This window comes from Meles meles, chromosome 8 (genome assembly GCF_922984935.1).
Source record: "Meles meles chromosome 8, mMelMel3.1 paternal haplotype, whole genome shotgun sequence".
Lineage (NCBI taxonomy): Eukaryota > Metazoa > Chordata > Mammalia > Carnivora > Mustelidae > Meles > Meles meles.
In genome coordinates this window covers 105,286,178-105,305,314 of record NC_060073.1, presented here as the reverse complement: position 1 = coordinate 105,305,314, position 19,137 = coordinate 105,286,178, and the positions used below count along the sequence as shown (strand labels likewise).

At 61.2% G+C, this 19,137-nt stretch overlaps 1 protein-coding gene across 14 annotated transcripts in view; it reads left to right on the top strand.

Annotated features, from left to right (window-relative positions):
* PHLDB1 (pleckstrin homology like domain family B member 1) overlaps positions 1 to 19,137 on the top strand; it is a 45,092-nt gene that overhangs the window by 8,993 nt on the left and 16,962 nt on the right. For 8 of the 14 annotated variants that reach the window (XM_046016911.1, XM_046016908.1, XM_046016917.1 and 5 more), the window contains 9 exons: positions 5,556 to 5,681; positions 7,117 to 8,465; positions 10,873 to 11,145; positions 11,569 to 11,709; positions 11,824 to 11,961; positions 14,551 to 14,679; positions 15,045 to 15,200; positions 18,593 to 18,703; positions 18,893 to 18,982. In XM_046016911.1, the coding sequence (XP_045872867.1) occupies positions 5,556 to 5,681; positions 7,117 to 8,465; positions 10,873 to 11,145; positions 11,569 to 11,709; positions 11,824 to 11,961; positions 14,551 to 14,679; positions 15,045 to 15,200; positions 18,593 to 18,703; positions 18,893 to 18,982 (2,513 nt within the window). The remainder of the gene's footprint in view (positions 1 to 5,555; positions 5,682 to 7,116; positions 8,466 to 10,872; positions 11,146 to 11,568; positions 11,710 to 11,823; positions 11,962 to 14,550; positions 14,680 to 15,044; positions 15,201 to 18,592; positions 18,704 to 18,892; positions 18,983 to 19,137) is intronic. The other 6 variants (XM_046016921.1, XM_046016920.1, XM_046016919.1 and 3 more) reach the window with 2 other exon arrangements.

Sequence of the window (19,137 nt, the reverse complement as noted above, 5' to 3'; positions counted from 1 at the left end):
CTGCCAAGTATGTACCCTCCCACTCTCTTCTGACCCTAAACCCCCTTCCCTTTTGCTCCGTCCCACTCCCACAGCCTCCTTGTCTGGGCTTGCCTGTCTCAGGAGCTTGGCAGCCCCAGGAGGGGTAGGCAGAGGCACAAAGGAACGGGTGTTCTTCTCCCTAGCACTCCCCCTCCCCTGGGCTCCCGGGAGCTGAGGCTTTCCTTGTCTCATCTCTGGAGTAAGGCACCAAGCCCAGCCCTGCCTGGCCCCACTCCGGACATTCTTGGGAGTGCGTTTCCCTGGAAACTGGGTGGCTGTGGGGGGGCGGTGGTGTGCGTGGGCTATCTCTGTGCGTCTGTGTAACTGGAGTGTGTTTATATATCTCCGGATGTGTTTGTGACTCGGGGCTTGTGTATCGCTGTTTGTGCCTTTCCTTGTGTTTATGGATCAGCGTGTTCACGTGGGGGCCCGGGGTGAACTCAGGACTGATGGTACCAGAGTGTCCATGTACGTAGTTCCAGGTGGATCTGAGAACTCGCTGGCCCCGGGCCTGTCTGTGGGCATACGGACAACAGGATCGGGTTCCCTGTCTCGTTCCCGACCCAGGCGCATAGGAGAACCCTCCTCTTTGAAAACAGAGGGCTACCCTACAAAGAACAAGAAGCCCGTTCTGGCTGGGCCAGGCCGTCCATAGGTGCGTCATTCTGGGCATTGTGCCAGCCAGAGGCAACATGGACAGGCACATGTCAGGAGGAGTAGAGATGGCGGTGACAGGCTCTTCCAGCAGGACCTTGCCGGGGCCTGGGGGTGAGGGGGACAGGCAGAAAGCAGAAGCCGGCCTTTGGCTCTCACTAAAGCCATGGACACGGCAGCGTGATGGGAGGGAGGCGAGGACAAGCCCGATTCCACCTCCGTACCCCGGTTTTCTGGCACACCTCGTACTGCCCTCTTCTCTACGGAGCAAGAGCTGGAGATGGGAATGTGAGCAAGGAAATAAGAAGGAATCTCAACCGGGCTGAGGCTGCCCCACCCTGGGACCACAGCGCCAGACCACATGAAAGCTCCGGGAGGGGACGGAGCAGGGGAGGACCCAGAAAGCCACACAGATCGGGGCCCAGGCTGTCTAGACAGTAGGTCCCCGTCCACTCCCAGCATTCGCTGCCAGCCTGGTCTCCACGTCTCCTTCACTCCCTAAGCCCTTCATTGGTGGGTAGGGGCTTGTGTGAAGGCCAGAAGCGAGGGAGCTCCCTGGAATGTGGCCGGGGAGCCTGGCTTCCTGGGTAATCCAGCCGGCTCCCTCTGGGATCCTGGACACTGGGCCTCTTCCTCTCCCACCCAATTCTCAGTTATTCCTTCTGTGAAATGGGAGTGAAGCTCCCAACCGTGCTCTGCTAGAAGATAAAGATCAAAAGAAGGAGAGAAAAAGCAAAGGCTCCTAGCTGCTCCCTTCTTTGTGCCTGCCTCCTGCCCTATTTCTCACTGGCGGGTATCCTCCGTGTCTGTCTGGGTCTGTCCAGCTGGCTGTCACAGTTTCCAGACCGATGAATCATTCTTCCTGAGCAGATTTTTTTTTTTAAGGCCTCCCCCTATTTTGCATTTAACCCTACATGGTTCTCCCATTTTCCTTCAGGAGAGTGAAATACATGTGCGCGTGCGCGTGTGAGCGTGTGTGGAGTATGGCAGTGTGGGTAGGTGTTTAGCAAGGGTGGAGAAATGATTTTTTTCTCTAAGGAAGTTGGCTTTTGATTCCAGAGTCTCTCCAGGGACTGAGTGAAAGGATGTCTGTGCCTGAATGAGCGTGTAACCAAGAGGGGTGTTATGGGGGTGAGAATGAGCACGTGTCAGAGACGGTGTGTTTGTGTGAGTCGGTGTGCACAGCCGAGGTGTGGTGTCCGTGTGTTGGTGTGTGTGAGGCGTGGCAGCCCTGAGCATGTAGAGTACGTCTGAGACAGTGTGTCCCTTAAGGTTCTGGTGTCCAGAGGGCAGGTTTATGGAAGATGATGAACTCTCTGGGGCCTCGGGCTGGTGGTCGGTGCCCCTGGGGGCTCCAGAGGCAGGTGGCACTGTGTTTTCTGGGTGGGAGGGTGCCTCACTGGGGTGGGAGAGCTCTTGTAGGAGACTAGCACAACTGGTGGTAGGGGTTGGGGGCGGGGAGCTGAGCTGAGCTGCTGGGGGTGTGGGGAGCAGGGGCAGAAGAGGAAGTGTTTAGGATGGAGACGGGAGCAAGGCTCAGTGCTGTCCAGCCTAGGCCTGAACTCCCAGCCCAGGAGTGACCTTGTCACAGTGCCCCAGGGAGGGCAGGAGCTGAACCTAGTGACCTAGCTGGAGCCCTGGGAGCCATGGAATGTCAGAGCTTAACCTTTGCTGTCAATGAGGACAACCTCCTCATTGGTAGACAAGGGATCTGAGGCCAGAGGGTGTGATTGGCCCCAGGTGACCAGCCAGCAGGTTAGGGGCTGGCCCCTTCGCAGGCCTCTTGGGAGGCCAGCCCCAGAGGGCTCTCAGTGAGACCCTGCTTCTCCTCACTCCTGCCTTCCCACGACGCTTCACGCTCCGGCCTCCACTTACCTCTTCCTTTCCTTCCGTCACCTCCCCCGCACCTTTCCTCGGTCTCACTTCTGCTCCCGCACACCCCCCCGCCCCGGAGTCCCCGGCGGCTGGCCGCCCGCACCCTCCCGCCCCGCCCTCTCCATCCCGCTCCCCTCTCCTCTCCTCCATCACTTCCTCTTCCCCTCCTCCTCTCCTTTGTCCCTCCCTCCCTGGCTCCCTTCCCCCGCCGGTGGCCGGCCCGCCCCTCCCCGGGCCCTGGCGGCTGCTGGCTGCCGGGCGGCAGGCTGCTCCGAGCCCGGGGCCTGCGGCGCGGGAGGTCGGCCCGCCCCCTCGCAGGCCCGGGGCGGGCGGGGAGCCCCGAGGGCCCGAGCTAGCGGGGGCCGGCGCTGCGGAGGTCCGGCTCGCCGGTGAGTGCTCCGCCCGGCCGGCCGCAGCTCCCGGGCCGCGGGCGCCGAGGGGCTGGGGCGGGGGGCTGGGAGGGGCGTCTGCGGGCTGCGGTGCGGGGACTCGACCGCGGGCGGGGGGGGTCCGGCTCACCTGGGGGAGCTGGGGGGGCGGTGAGACTCGATGGCATGTGTGCCCTGAACATGTGAGTGGGAGGTCTGGGCTCGGGGCCACCCCTCGGCCGGCCAGACCTCGCCTTCCCTCCGCGCTCGGAAGTCCTCTCCGTGGACCCGCCTCCGGAAGGGGTAGAGGGGTCCTGGTGGGGATGGGGAAGCCCGTGCTGGGGCCCAGAGGGGTCTCTGATGGAAGGGCGGGGGCCCTTCCTCGCGTCTCCCCACACCCCAGCCTCCCTGTGGCCGGTCCATTCCGTTTGTGTGGCGGCTGAGCCGTGCCTGTCAGTCCGCGAGCGCGGGAGCCGGTTGCCTCTCTGGGTGTTTCTGGCCGCGGGTATGTGTGCGAGCTTGCAGGAGAGCGTGTTTGTGTGTGGTGTTTCCCCTCCGTGTCTCTCAGAGATAGGATCCGCCCTCTCCTTTGCCCTGGTTTCCACCCCCCCAACCAGGTTTGCAGCTTCTCACCCACCCACCTGCACACACACAGCTGGGCCCTTTGGGGATGGCGGCTCGGACCACAACTTTGACGGGGAGGAGAGGTTCTTGGGGTTCCCCGAGTGGCTGGCCCTTGGGGGTGCCGGGCAGGAGTGGACCAAGGAGGTTTCCTCCCAGAAACAGGCCAGGCAGGCCCTTGGGGCAGGAGTTGGGGCCACGCCTGGGGCCCTGAGTTCAAATAGAAAGTTAATTTGGGCAGGAGGGAGCTGCTCTGAGGCCTGTTGCCCTCCTGCCCGCTCTATTAATACAGATCGAGCTCTGCTGCCTGGCATCACCTATTTATAGCCTGAGGCAGCCAGGCCACACCCCCTCAGTGCGGGAGGCTGAGGGGCAGAAGAGGGGGCGGGGAGCTCTCAGCTGTAAGCCAGGACTGAGGGTCCCTGGGTGCCCACCACCTCCTTGGGTGGGCCTGGCAGGATGGGCTGGAATCCACTCAGACTCCCCACCTCAGTCCAGACTGGGCTGTGTGATCAGGCTCCCATATCCTTCCCCACCCCACCCCTCCTCACCCCTCCTCACCCCCATCAATCTAGAATTGACTGGGTCTGTCTGGACCCTGCGAACTCGTTATTAATTAGCTTGTTAAAGGGCTGAAAGGAGGGGGAGGGGCCAGAAGGGCTCTTTCTGAAACAGCTGTGGTTGTAATTAGGTGTAAGTGTGGTTGGCTATTATTTATTCCGGTTATGATTACTCTGGAATCAGCTCCTCTGATTGGCGGCTTGGTGGGGAAGGCTCCCCTCTGGCCTAACCACCCAGCAGTCTTTAGAATTGTTGGTGCCCGCCGGCTTGGGAGAGTCTCTGGGCGTGCCGGGGCGGTGGGTGGCTTTGCCCACTCCGGTTATGTGCTGGGGACTGCTCAGCGGGCTAGCCCCTTCCCTGACAGCGAGGGCGGGCTCCTGAGCTTCTCAGTGGGGGGCCCTGCCACGATCTCCACGTGGCCTGGATGCCCCTTGCCCTCGTGGCTTGCCTGAGCTGAACTGTCTCAGCGTCCAGGAATGTAGACTTCCCTGCCAGTCTTAGCTCCGACTGGCATGAAGCTTCGGGGGTGCCAAGTGGCACCAGATTGGGTCAATAGGCTGGGGGCATGGGTGTGGACAAGTTGGGAGGGTGGTTATTAGAGGGCCCTGGGCTCTGGTGTCTCCCAACACAGCATCTTTTGCAGAATCCTGTCGCGTGGCCAGGAGGAGGGGTGCCGTGAGCCCGGCTCAGGTGCCCGTGGGCACACCTGCTGCTGCGCACACTCTTGGTGCCCCTGGCTACATTTTTGGCGCCCACACACCCTCCCCTCTCCATGGAGTCACACTTACTGGGCAGGACTGGGCTTGTGTCTGCTGCCTGGGAATGTGCTTGGCTGAGGCAGGGCCCATTGGCCCTCGGCTTGGCTGGATTCCAGAGAAGACCAAGGAGCGGGAAGATGTCAGGCCAGAGGGTGCTTTGTCCGAGAGAAGGAGGGTGATGGCTCTCCGCAGGCCGCGCAATGATGAGGAGGGTGATAAGGAGTGGGAGCCAGGAAGCAAATTCTGGTTCCTCCGGGGGGGCATCTAACTGTCCCCTGTCTCAGAGCTTTTCTTGATCCTGGAAATTGCTGCCTCTCAGACTGACTTTTCCACCCAAGGGGCAGATGGATGGATCATTGATACAGCTTAGGGGGGACGTGGGCGTCTGTGTTCTCTGAAGAACCTCTGTTCCCAGGACACCCTCTCATCCATTGTCTTACTAACTCTGCAAGGTCCGTGGTACTGTCCTGGTTTCTCTACGGAGAGAACCAGACTCGGAGGGGAATGTGACTTCACCCAAAGATCTCACCACTAGCAACGAGAGTTAGGACGTGGGACTCACACACCAGTGCTCTTTCCACGCTGCCGCTGTGGAAGGCACAGTGCGGGGGGCGGGGCTCTTCGGAGCCCGCTAGTGCTTCGGGGTGTCGGCTGCCTCAGCCCTGCCTGCCCTTCTCAGCATTTGCTTTCTCTGTAGGCTGTATGTTGTGCCTGGGCCAGTCCACCTTCCTCCGCTTTAACCACCCAGCCGAAGCCAAGTGGATGAAGAGCATGATTCCGGCAGGGGGCCGGGCCCCAGGGCCCCCCTACAGTCCTGGCTCAGGTAGACGCCCAGTTGGGGCCGGGGGTCGGGTTGGCGGTCCTCCTGGACTGTCCTCCTCCCTGCCCCTTCCAGCCATGCTTGTGGTGTCAGGGCAGGACAATACCCACGATCTGGGCTTGCTGCCACCTGCCATTGGGCCACTGGAGGAGGATGCCAGGCAGTCTGGCTACTGGGAGAGATCCAAGAAGTGCTGCTTGGCTGGGATTGGGGAATCATGTGCCCAAAGGGACAGAGGGCTCTGCCAGCCCCACTGCCCGGGAAGATGCCACCTCAGTGTCTGGGACCCTAACCACTAGGTGCCTCTTGTGTCACCACCGGGAACCTCACCCTTGACAGTGGTCTTAGGGGGAGGAAGAAAGCCTTAGGTATAACCCTTGCAGGTGCTGGTGGGTCCCACCTGCTGGTGATTAGGTCTGTGGGCCCTGCCCCTCCCCAGACCAAGCCAGCCGATGGCCCAGCAGACCGGCTGCAGTCGGTGTGTGAATTGTCGAAGCCCAGAGACTTGGTGCTTGTTGCGGGGGGACCAGCGCCCCTGAACCCAGCTGCCTAGGGGGTGGGGCTGGATGGACCAGGAGGCCGCCAGTGAGCCCAGCACCCAAAACTCTGCACGGGCATTCAGAGGGCTGTGGGATGGCAGATGTCAGTGTGGTAATGGGACAGGTGTCCACCTGTGTGACCTGTGGCTGTCAGGTGAGCCCCTTGGGAGCCTGGGTTCCCAGTCCACACTCTGGCTGGCTTTACCGGACTCTCACCCGCGCCTCATCATGCCACTCCCACTTTCCGGGGCAGCGGTTCCAGGGACTTCTGGTTGGTTGGCGAGGCCTGGGGCGGGGCAAAGGCAGTCTCCTGCTGGCGTGGCTCAATGGGCTGATAATTGGAGGCACTGATCTGCTGGCCAGCCTGGCTTCCCCTCCGACTGCACAGAGGGGTGTGGGGCACGCCTCCTGCCCAGCGCTGGAGGTTCGGTTTGTGTTTTTCCCTGGGTTTCCGCTGCTGTGCTGGGAGGCCCTTGTGTCCTATTAGACTGGATCCCCCCACCCCAGACTTCTGGCCAGCTCCACAGCATGCCCCCGGCCCCTTTACAGAATGTCTGTCTGCTCTTCCTGAAGGAGAGGGATGGGAGGCGGGAGAAACCAAGGCAGGGAGGACCCTCATCTTGGGGTGAGCCCACCACCACCAGGCCTAGGAGTGCCTGGCATTGTTAGCAACCCTGCTGTGAGTCAGGCAGAACAGCCCCCATTCCCTTCCTCTATAGAAAGGGGAACTGAGGGCAGGTGATCTAAGGCTGCCCAGCAGGCCAGGGGCAGAGAAGCACCCAGATCACCTGGCTTCCCGGCCCCTGCTAGGACAAGGCCAGAGAGCGCCCTCATACTTGTGCACCTGTAGTTCTCCAGAGTGGAAGCAGGGCCTGAGGCATCTTTGCATTTCTCACCAGCAGAGTCCGAAAGCCTGGTGAATGGGAACCACGCCCCACAGCCTGCAACCCGGGGACCCTCCGCCTGTGCCAGCCACAGTTCGCTGGTGAGCTCTATTGAGAAGGACCTGCAGGAGATCATGGATTCACTGGTGCTAGAGGAGCCTGGAGCTGCTGGCAAGAAGCCTGCCACGACTTCCCCACTGTCGCCCATGGCTAATGGTGGGCGCTACTTGCTGTCCCCCCCAACCAGCCCTGGCGCCATGTCTGTGGGCTCCAGCTATGAGAACACCTCTCCAGCCTTCTCTCCACTCTCCTCACCGGCCAGCAGTGGAAGCTGCGCCAGCCACTCACCCAGCGGGCAGGAGCCAGCACCTTCCATGCCCCCGCTGGTTCCCGCCCGTTCCTCCAGCTACCATCTGGCCCTGCAGCCCCCACAATCCCGGCCGAGCGGTGCCCGCACCTCTGAGAGCCCCAGGTTGGGCAGGAAGGGGGGCCATGAGAGGCCTCCGAGTCCTGGCCTCCGAGGTCTGCTGACAGACAGCCCTGCAGCCACTGTCTTGGCGGAGGCCCGCAGAGCCACCGAGAGCCCCCGGCTGGGAGGACAGCTGCCCGTGGTGGCCATCAGCCTGAGTGAGTACCCGGCTTCCAGTGCCCGAAGCCAACCCACCAGCATTCCTGGCAGCCCCAAGTTCCAGCCTCCAGTCCCTGCTCCCCGAAACAAGATTGGCACACTCCAGGACCGCCCTCCCAGCCCTTTCCGTGAGCTGCCGGGCACCGAGCGGGTGTTGACAACCAGCCCCTCGCGCCAGCTGGTGGGCCGAACCTTTTCCGACGGGTCAGCCGCCCGCACCCTGCAGCCTCCCGAGAGTCCCCGCCTGGGCCGGCGCGGCCTGGACAGTATGCGAGAGCTCCCTCCGCTGAGCCCCTCTCTGTCCCGACGGGCACTCTCCCCCATGCCCACCAGAACGGCTGCAGATCCCAAGCTCCCCCGAGAAGTAGCAGACAGTCCCCGGCCCCGGCGCTGGGCCGCCCACGGGGCCTCGCCGGAGGACTTCTCACTGACCCTGGGGACTCGGGGCCGGAGGACACGGAGCCCCTCACCCACGCTTGGGGAGTCTCTGGCACCCCGCAAGGGCAGCTTCAGTGGCAGGCTGAGCCCAGCCTACAGTCTGGGCTCTCTGACAGGGGCTTCGCCCCGCCAGAGCCCCCGCACCCAGAGGAAGCTGTCCAGTGGGGACTTGCGGGTGCCTGTCACTCGGGAGCGGAAAAATAGCATCACGGAGATCAGTGACAATGAGGACGACCTCCTGGAGTACCACCGGCGCCAGCGCCAAGAACGGCTCTGGGAGCAGGAGATGGAGAGGCTGGTGAGCGGATGCCGCGGAGGCACCACTGTCCACAGCAGAGTCTCTGCCAGGGCGCAAGCAGGCCAGCTCCGGGGCGGGGAGGGGGTGCGGCTTGGAAGGGCCTGGCCTTCTCCAGCTTTTCTACTTCCAGGGGGCGTCTTAGTGACCTGTAGCTCCAGGGTCTGGTGCCCTGAAGAACTTTGCTTGCAGTCTCAAAGGCTTTACTTTAAGTTCTTGTTAATTTTGCTTTTCTTTGATAACACAGCATTTGTTTTAATGTATAAATTGGATTTCGTGTTGTTGATCTATGACAAAGCTATAGGAAAATGCACCATATTTCTGGTGAGGCCTTGCACCTCTCAGTCTGAGAAGCCGGTCTTAATGACGACGAGGCTGAGGCGGAGAGAGGGGAATAGGTGTGTCCAAGGTCACACAGCAAGTTCTGGCAGAGCGGGAATTGGAATCTCCTGTCTTTCCAAGGCTTGTTTTTTTTTGTTTTTTTTTTTGTTTGTTTTTTTTTTTTTTTCAGAAAAGCCCCTTTTTCTTTAGAAAAGTTCCTTCTTTCTTTCTTCTTTTTGGTTTTTTTCAAATGGGTGGGAGCTACTCACCGTGGCCCAGGCAGGATCCTCTGGGAAGGTGGGTGGCAGGGAAGGGCAGCCCCAGGCCTGTGCGATTGTGATTGTGTGCATTGGTGTGCGTGCATGTGGCTGCATTTGGGGGCTGGGTGTGGCTCTGGGCAGCTGTCCTGGAGCCGGCATCTGAGCTGGGTGGGGGCCAGGATTCCCGGGATAGCGGATAGCGCAGGGAGCTCATGGGGGCTCTACACGTGGACAGGAGAATGGATTGTGAGCAGCGTGGGGTTGCTGGGGGGCCCAGCGACCGTGAGATTGGTTTGAGGAGGAGAACCAGAGATGAGGTCTGTCTGGAGGGCTTTTCAGAAGAGGTTGGGACCGCTTTGGGTGAGGTGAGGGTGCGGGCCAGTGTGTTTGTGTCTGGTCTGGGAAGAGCTGAGGCCAATGAGGCCGGATCCCCGGTGTTTTCTGGTGCTGTATCTCGTCTTCACTGTTGTTGCCTTGGCCTGGAGGGGCGCGCTTGGACCACCCTGGGGGCTCAGCCTGGAATGGGAGCAGTGAGTCTGGGAAGGCAGAGTGAGGGCCCCCGCCTCCCCACGCCCAGGCACCAATACACACCTCATCACTAGCCCTGACCTGCCTCACCTGCCACTTTAAATCTTGGAGGCTGCCACCCGCCAGGCCCTTCCCACCTCCAGCCAGCTGCTTATCTGGGTCCTGGGGCAGGGGCGGGGCACTGGCCCAGCCTCCCGGGTGCCGTGAGGCTCCGTTCCTGGTTTTGTTTTTGACATGGACCTGAGCAGGCAGCAGGAGGGAAGCTGGGTACGTGTCTGGGGTCCCGGCCACACCGTGCAGTGAGAGACCCCTGAGGTTGAGGTCCCCTGCAGAACCGTGGGCTCCTGGAGGGGTGGAGCTTCACGATTCTGGTGCTGTGGATGACAGAGGGAGCCACAGATCATGAGCATGATTGCACGGTCCCTCCTTGACCCCATGGGCCCCTGAGAGGTATCCGGCTGGGGCTGTTTGTGGGGTGGGGGGTGGATGGTGGCAGGCACTCGGAGCACCCATGGCTGGGCCTGGGCGTTCAAGGGCAGGCAGCAACTCACCTGGCTGGTAAGACATGGGGGGCTGCCTGTGAGGGCCTTCTAGCCGGGACGGGCAGGAGGAGGACCCTGTCCCATGTCTGTCCGGCCTCCTGTACAAAGGCTGAGCGCAGCGTTGCGGGAACCTGAGCTCCCCAGCTGCCTGTGGGCCTATTTTCCCACCCCGTCTAGGTCCGTGCCCACCTGTCTGCACGCTAGACTGTGTTTATCTGCGTGAGTGTGTGCCGGCGTGCATCCGTGCATGCCAGGGCTGGTGTCTGTGTGGGCCTGCCCGAGTGTATGCACAGAGCACGCACGTGTTGTGTCCTTGTGGGTCAGGACTGGTGGGGGGGGGTCTGTGTACCTTTGTGTGTGTAGACGTCTGTAGATCCGAGTCAGCCCGAGTATCTGCGTGTTTGTCAGCATCTCCTTGGGGTCCTTAGCCTGCTTCCTGGCTTGGGTCGCTGGGTGTCCACAAGGAAGCCCCCTCGGGGACAGAACGAAAAGGGAAAGGAAACAGGAGGATGGGAGGGGCCAGCCACGTGGGCAGGTGGCACAGTGGCCTGGTTCCTCCCACCTGCTCCTGGGACACCCTCCTTACCTTTGCTTCCTCCAGCCTTAGGTTTGGGGCTCTCTTGACTTCCTTCTGAGCCCCTAGAACCTAGAGTCCTAGTTCTCTTTCCTGATGGCTCGCTGAGCCTGGCTGCGGCTCCACGAGGACCCGACCTCCCTCCTTCCTTCCCTCTCATGCCCTGCTCTGTGCATCCTCCCCAGGAACGCCAGCGCCTGGAGACCATCCTGAACCTGTGTGCCGAGTACAGCCGGGCTGATGGGGGCCCTGAGGCTGGGGAGCTGCCCAGCATTGGGGAAGCCACTGCAGCGTTGGCGCTGGCAGGCCGGAGGCCCTCCCGGGGCCTTTCAGGGGCCACTGGGAGGAACGCCGAGGAACCTGGAGGGGCCACCCAGCGCCTATGGGAGTGTGTGGAGCGCTCTGACGAGGAGAACCTCAAGGAGGAGTGTAGCAGCACGGAGAGCACCCAGCAGGAGGTGGGGTGGAGGGGCACCTGGTGAGAGGGGCTGGGTCTGACCCACTGGGGGGCCGTGGGGGGCAGAGGAGGCCACAGCAGTGGAGGCCAAGGCTCAGTGTGGGGGAGGTAACGGAAGGGGCAGGTTTGGGAAGAAACTGGGTAGGAGAGGCGTAGAAGCAGGCTGTCCTGGTGCATTTCCCAGGCTACGGAGATACTTTCTGACCTGCCTTTCCTTGGGGCGTCCTCCAGGCCTGGCCCTCAGTGGTGAACCTCCGCTGCCTTTAACTGAGCGGGTACTGCTTCCCTTGCGGGGAGGGGAGTTGGCCTCCTTTCTCGGTCTAGCTACCCCTTCCAAGAGCCCTGAGGAATGGGGCTCCATTCCCGGAGTCTGATGGGGGAAGGCTCCAGGCTTCCGCAGCTGAAGGCTTCCCTCCCCGCCCAGCATGAAGATGCCCCTGGCACGAAGCTCCAGGGGGAGGTGCTGGCCCTGGAAGAGGAGCGGGCCCAGGTGCTGGGGCGCGTGGAGCAGCTCAAGGTCCGCGTGAAGGAGCTGGAGCAGCAGCTGCAGGAGTCGGCCCGAGAGGTGAGCCAGGAGGGCCCGGGCCGCACTCTTCCCCGCGCAGCATGAAGGCCTCCGGAGCGGCCCGAGTCCACCTGCCCTGACGGGCCTTGCCGGGGACCTCGGTGTCTCCCCCAGGCCGAAATGGAGCGAGCACTGCTGCAGGGGGAGAGGGAGGCAGAGCGGGCACTGCTGCAGAAGGAGCAGAAGGCAATGGACCAGCTGCAGGAGAAGTTGGTGACGTTGGAGACCGGCATCCAGAAGGAGAGGGACAAGGTAACGCACAGCTGGCCTGGCCCGGGGCTGGCTCCCGGCGGCCTGGGAGCGGGGCAGTGCCTCCTCTGGGCCGCCTACCCCTTCCCTCATCAGCCATTCTGCAGACCTGGTGGTCCCTGTGTCGCCCGGGGCAGGGGGCCTTGTCTTCTGTGGAAGGTACCAGCTCGAAGGGCACTGTCAGGGGCTGGGCTGGGGTCTGGGATCTCCTCTGTCTGGGTCTCTGTGCTACCTCTGGGCGCCTGCCATTCGCGGTCCTTCGTGGCCCTTCTAGGCAGTGCCAAAGCCGCTTCGGGGCAGTGAGCACAGCCTGAGGGACTGGTGCTGGGAAGTGGCTCGGGATGGGGTCCCTCCATCAAGAGGACATTTCCCTCCGGCATGCCTCGGGTGCTCAGGATGTGATCTCTGGGAGATGGCCCTCACGTCTCTGCTTCCCCGAGCCTTCAGGATCTGCAGCCTCCCATCCCAGGTGGTCCCAGCTCCCGCCCCTGCCCCTGTCAGAGTACGGGCCAGCCTGCAGGGGGCGCACCGTCCCACAGCGGCCCTGCCGCCAGGCCCCAGATGCTCAACCACGTGCCAAAAGCTAGAGCGTGGAGAGGGGCCATCTCTTTCTGGACTGGACAGTATTTTTTCCAAGAATTCATTTTCCTTTTGAATTTTTTGAGAGCATCTTCCTCCTGTCCCAGTTTTGAGAGTCTTAAAAATTCTTTGACACCGCCCCCTCCCCCATTTTCTTTTCTTTTTTTTTTGGAGCTCTGATTCTGGCCCCCAAAACCACACTCCCAAATTCTGTGCCAAAATTAACTCCATGCTTACCAAGCAGGCCTGCACTAACGCCCCCTCTAATCACTGTCCTGGGTTTTCCGCATGCCCCTAACTGCCACCCAGGCAGGGCTGAGCCACGCCTGCTTTTGTACTAACTCCAGGGGCACCACTGTGCCCTTGACCTCTCCCCATCTAATTCTGCCTCCTTCGTTTCTTGGTGTGCGACCCCAGGGTTTTGATCGGAAAGGAATGGACAGGGGCACAGCTCAACTTTACTTGGTGGTGCATTGGCAGGAGGGGTAAAGCTTGGGGGAAATGCCTGGCTGAGAGCTCCTCAGCCTGAAGAGCGCCCCCCTTTGGAAGAGCCCCTGGGCACTGCCTCCATAGACTGTGGGCGGTTTCCTACACAGCAGGGAGAAGCTGGCTGTCCGCCAGCCATCCGCCTCCCTTCCCTCTCTTCCTTCCGGAGCAGCCGAGGGTCTGGAGGTACAGCCGGGGTGACGTGGCCTGTGGAGGGCTTGGACAGGTTCCCTGTGCCACACTGTGGCTGCCCTTCCTAGCTTCCCCCACTGGGGTTTCCCAAATTGAGATACCCCAGCCAGAGGGTAGGAACGGCTAGGCCTCTCCCCTTCTCCCACTCCTGAGCCATCTGGAACATAGGGTGTTGTAAAGGCTGAGTCCAAGGAGGGGGAATTGCTTGGACCCCAGGAACTGGGCTGATGGGGTCCTCCTTTCCCTAGATGGGGGGGTGGGTGGCTGGGTTGGGAAGGCGGGGCAGGATCCCACAGAGGGACTTACTTCAAGTAAGCTCAGCATTTCCGGGGGAAGCTGCCTAACTTTATGTCTCACTGATCTGGCATCGCCTGGAGTCTAGGACTTTGCCTTCTTCCTGGGCCCAGTTATTTGAAGTGGTGGTGGGGGGCAGGGGGAGGAGGTAGTGGCCGTGGGGAAGGTTCACTCGGCTTTCCTCCCCAGCCCATGGCCCCACTCTGGTTTTGGAATCAGTAATCATAGTTTCTCCTCTGCCTGTCCTTCGGAGGGGTGACTCACCAGATCCACCCCTCGTCCCCCTTCCCGCCCTCAGAGGTGTCATCTCGCCCCAGACAGAGCTATGTACCTCCTCTCTGTACCCACTCCTGGGGCTCCTGTTGCCACGGCAACGGCCGAACTAATTGCAGCCCTCATCCCGCTGGAGTTCAGCCTGCAGTGCCCCAGCCCCCCCACCTCTACCTTGGGCTGGAGGGAGGGAGGCCCAGGGAGTCGGGCTGGGGTCCCCGATGCCTTGCACTGCCCCAAGCTTTAACATCTCCCGCTGTGAGTCATGACTTAACCCTCACCGGCTCTACCCTTTGCCCCAGGGTGAAATTTTGGTCTCCAGGTGGCGGCAGGGGGAGAAACAGCAGCCAGAGGCTGGGTGTTTGTGACGGGTTTGGAGAGAAAACAGAGGGCTTTTCTTCGGACCCCCCAAAACAGTTTCTAGTCCAGGGGACTCCAAGAGACCAAAATTTCTGCCCGAGACCCGCTCCTCTGGCTGTCTCACGCGGCCCGTGCACCTGCGAGTATCCCGTCTCCCACGGCAGCTCCTGGCCTCTCCCGCTCTTCACCTCGTCCACGTGCCTTCCCCCCTCTCCTCCTCTCTCCTCTCGCTTCTCCTCCTCTGCTCCTCCTTGGCTTCTTCCCCCTCCCCCACCCCCTCCCCGCTCTCTCTCTCCCGCCCTGGCCGCACCCCCCCACCCCCCACGGCCGCACAGCCTGCGGGCCGGAGTTGAGGAGTGTGTGTTCTGTTTCTCCCCTGTGCCCGCCCTCCCCCCACCTCCCGCCGACCAGGAGAGGGCGGAGCTGGCCGCGGGACGGAGGCACCTGGAGGCCCGCCAGGCGCTCTACGCCGAGCTCCAGACGCAGGTCGATAACTGCCCCGAGTCAGTGCGGGAACAGTTACAGGAGCAGCTGAGAAGGGTCAGTTTCACCAGCCCCCCTTCCCTGGCCCCCGAGGGCCACCCACCCAGAAGAGAGGAGAGCGGTGGGACGGGACCACCTGGGCCCTGCAGTACCTGCCGGACACCAGGGTCGGTGCTGTGGCTTGGAGGGGACAGGGCAGGATGGGGGGAGTGCTTCTCTCCTTTCTGCTACTCCAGGCGCTGAGGCCCCGGGCAAGGGGCAGAGCCAAGCAGAGGAAAGGGGGTTGGGTGGGGGGGGGGGGCAGGTCCCTTCCCCGATTTCCCTGGGGCCAGCCCTCAGAGCTCCCACCTCTGTGGCCTGGCCTTCCAGGCCCGGAGCCTATCCTGAGCACCACCTGACCCTCTCTGTCACTGTCGTTCAAGGAGGCCGAGGCCCTGGAGACGGAGACAAAGCTGTTTGAGGACTTGGAGTTCCAGCAGCTGGAGCGGGAGAGCCGAGTGGAGGAAGAGCGGGAACTGGCGGGCCAGGGGCTGCTCAGGAGCCAGGCAGAGCTTCTCCGCAGCATCACCAAGAGGAAGGTGTGTCCCGCCTCCATCCCCTGGGGGGAGGGACACCTTAGGGCCAGGTTGGGGGGTTGGATGCCAATGAACTGGATCCCAGCTGATGATCCCCCGTAAAAGCTAACTTTACCTTTCTGAGCCTCAGTTTGCCTCTCTGCAAAACAACAGGCTGTGGAGAGAATGCAGCAGGATAGCGTGTGGGGACAGCACGGGCTTTGAGGGTAGAGGGCAGGACTGGCAGCAGCGGGCAGGACGGGCAGCAGCGGCTGTCAGCGACTGTGGGCTCCCAGTGGAGAGTGGATGGGGCTCCCACTCGGAGCTGGCCGTGGCTGGGCAGAGAAATGAGAGGTTCAGACGGGGTAGGAGGAGGCTAGGGGGAGGCTTGCTGCTGCCCTTACAGGTCTCTCTGTCTGGTGGGCGTGCTGGGAAACATACAAGGGCCTGGGATCTGGACGCTGACCCAGCCAGGGGTCCTAGGAAGCGTATCCCCTGGGCTCCAGCTGTGGCTCAGCCTTAGCTCTGCTGAGCCAGAAAGCCAGGGGATTGTGGATGGTGTCCTTATGGGTTCTGGAGCTCCAGAGGCAGAGATCCTCTGCTCCTGCTCTCAGCCAGACCAGAACAGGGCGATGGGGCAGAGGTGTGTGTGTGTGTGTGTGTGTGTGTGTGTGTGTGTGTGTAATACATTTGGGAGGAGGAAGCTGTTAAATCAGGGAGGAGAATAGGGAGGATGGTTAGCAGCTCACTTGCCTGCGGCTGAGACAGCTGAAGTGAGTGGGTGGGAGGTAAGGGCAGGGAGATCAGGGGAGGGGTGTCGAAAAGTGGTGGCTGGCGTCTTGAAGGCTAGCCTGAGCCTGGTGGTATGCGGGGAGCTCCTGGACCTGCCCCTGCGTTCGGATCCCTTGCCCCTCTCCCGAGTCTCTCTGCCTTCCAAACTCATCTGCTTCTGGACGGAGACAGATGGAAGGAAGAAAGGAAGCGCGCATTTCCCGAGGACGAGGGTGTGTGCCAGGAGGCTTTCTTGGGTTAGCTTATGCCAACCTCGCGATGGTCTCATAGGCCAGTGCTCTTATCCTCGTTTCATAGACAAGGAAGCAAGGGCTCCAAGAAGCCCCATGTCTGCCCCACACCTCAGCTTATAAGCTTCAGAGTCAGCATCGGACCCCAGACCTGCCTGGCCTGGAAATCTCTCTTCTTTATGGTGTACTGCCCTTGGGCCAGGGGCTGGCCCTCCCCCAGCCTCTTCCTCTTCCATTTGAGAGGATGCAGCAGGGAGCCCTAGATCCGCTCATCCCATCCCTTTGAGGTCCTGGTGGGTGTAACCTCCAGGGACTTTGGGAGGGGTCCACTGACTGGGCTCCTGTTCTCTCCTCCCCATGCCCATGTTGGCTCCTGGGAACCAAGCTCAGCCACTGAGACTCTGTGGGGTCACATTCTTCCCTTTGCCTTCTCTTGACCTGCTCAGCCTCCTCCCCTCCTCCCTCAGCTCCCAGTGTCCCACCCATGCCAGGCTCCGTCTGTCCTGGTGTCCAGTGCTCGTCTAGGCTATGAGGCAAGAGTGGTTCAGAGGACTGGTTTTGGAGTCCCAACAGATTCGGTCTCATCCCAGCTCTAGCACTCATTAGATCCTAAATATATCAGTGTTCTTTTTTTTTTCCCAAGAGATTTTATTTATTCATTTGAGAGAGAGTGTGGGCAAGTGTGTGCACAAGTGGGGGAGGGGTAGAGGGAGAGGGGGAAGCAGGCTCCCCGCTGAACAGAGAGCCCGATGTGGGGCTCAATCCCAGGACCCTGAGATCAAGACCTGACCCGAAGTCAGAGGCTTAACCATCTGAGCCACTCAGGTGCCCCTGTGTCAGTGTTCTTAATTGTAAGATGGGTGTAAAAGAACCTGCCTCAAAAGAGGATTAAATGAGGTAACAAAATGCAGAGTTCTTGGGTCCTAACAGTTTCTCAGTAAACAACAGATCTTGCTGTGGGGATTAACCCCTGGGCTGACCCCAGTTCTGGGGCAGCTCCCTTCTACTCTCCTTCCGTTCAGGTTTTAACTCTTTTTTTTTTTAAATTTTTAAAATTAAAAAAAAATTTTTAAGATTTTATTTATTTATTGACAGAGAGATCACAAGTAGGCAGAGAGGCAGGCAGAGAGAGAGGAGGAAGCAGGTTCCCCGCTGAGCAGAGAGTCCGACGTAGGGCTCGATCCTAGGACCCTGGGATCATGACCCGAGCCCAAGGCAGAGGCCTTAACTCACTGAGCCACCCAGGCACCCCCAGGTTTTAACTCTTAATGGTGTTGGTTTAAGGAAGGCCACTTCTTTCAGGAAGCCCTCCTGGGATTAACCCAGCCCGTTTTTTTCCCCCATCCTTCTTTCTCACGTTATTCTCTTTTCATTTCCTTTTAGCACCTGGTTGTTGAGCCAGGCACTGGGCTAAGTCCTACTGGGGATTTGGAGACAGTGACCCTGCCCTTGGATCAGACAGCGGGGGAGGGTGTGGTGATGGAGACACGTGTTGACAAGTACCAGTAGTATGAGGCAGAGGGCGCTACAGAGTCATCTGAGCACAGAGGGAGGAGCCGCGAAATTGAGTGGTGATTGAGGAAGGTGTTGGGAGAGAAGGTAGGGCTCTGCTGGCCTTGGAAGCTAAGCGAGCTCTGAGTGGTGGAAAGTCGGGGCTGCTCTGCCGCGCTGAGGGGGGCAGTGTTAGGAAGGCCTGAGAGGATGCAGCTGCACAGCTTACTGTACCCCACGGCCAGGCTGGGGGGGACTCAGGGGCTGAAGAGTGTAGGCCCCGTTCTGGGAGCCCTCGAATGCCGGCTTCGGAGTCCCTGCTCTGGCCTGTGAGTAATGAGGAGTCACTCAAAAGATTTTGGGGAGAGGAGTGACCTAACCTTACTTGTGGATTTTAAAAAAACAATATTCAAGTAGTACGTATATATTTTTAGAAGCGTTCGAAAATTCAGAGAAGCAAACAAAAACAAAGCTCCAGAGCCATTTTAAGAAGGTGTTTGTGGCAGTGGGGGGGGGGGGGGGTGCACCAGACAGTCAGAGAGTGGGAGCAGGAGGCTGGTGAAGAGGTCCCAGCCGGGAAGGCAGCTGACTTCAGGGGTGGCCGTGGGCGTGGGGGCAGGTGGAGAACTCTTCAGTATGCCCTGGGTTCTGGACTTGTTGGCGGCGGGGCGGGGGCTTCTGGCGCGGGAGCCTGTAGGCACAGGTGGCGCTGGTTGAGGCAGGGGTGAGGGGAGGAGCTGACTGTTTGCCAGTCCCCCCCTCCCCCCCCCCCCCCCCCCCCCCCGGGGCGAGTTGAAGCCGAGGGGAAGAGCTGGTTGGTGCCCTCCACCCAAGCCATGGGTCTCCCCGTGGGCTCAACCCTGTCGTCGCCCAGGCCCGACCGACCACTCCCCTGTCCTCCAGGAGCGTCTGGCAATCCTGGACAACCAGGCGGGCCAGATCCGGGCCCAGGCCGTGCAGGAGTCCGAGCGCCTGGCGCGGGACAAGAACGCCTCCCTGCAGCTGCTGCAGAAGGTACCCCGGTCAGGGTGGCGGGGCGGGGGGGGGGGGTCAGGGTCAGGGGTGGGGTGGATGTTGGGGGACGGGTGTGGAGGGGCTTCGGGGGGGCACTCTGCTGGCCACGCGGGGCCCCCTTCCTTGGCCTTCCCCCCACCCCCGCCATACCCCCTACCCCGTGCTGACTCGGCCCATTGGGGCTTGCAGGAGAAGGAAAGACTGACTGTGTTGGAGGGGAGATACCACTCGCTCACAGGAGGCAGGCCCTTCCCGAAGACCACGTCCACCCTCAAAGAGGTAACGAGCTGGGCTCAGCCCTAGCTTCCGGCCCAGCGGGTCTCTCAGGAGGCTCCGGAGTCACAGGGGGGCACCTTCGCCCGGAGGTTGAGTATGGGGACATTTTCACAGACTGGAGAGGTTGAGTGGAAGTGGCCCTGACGTCTAGGATTTGA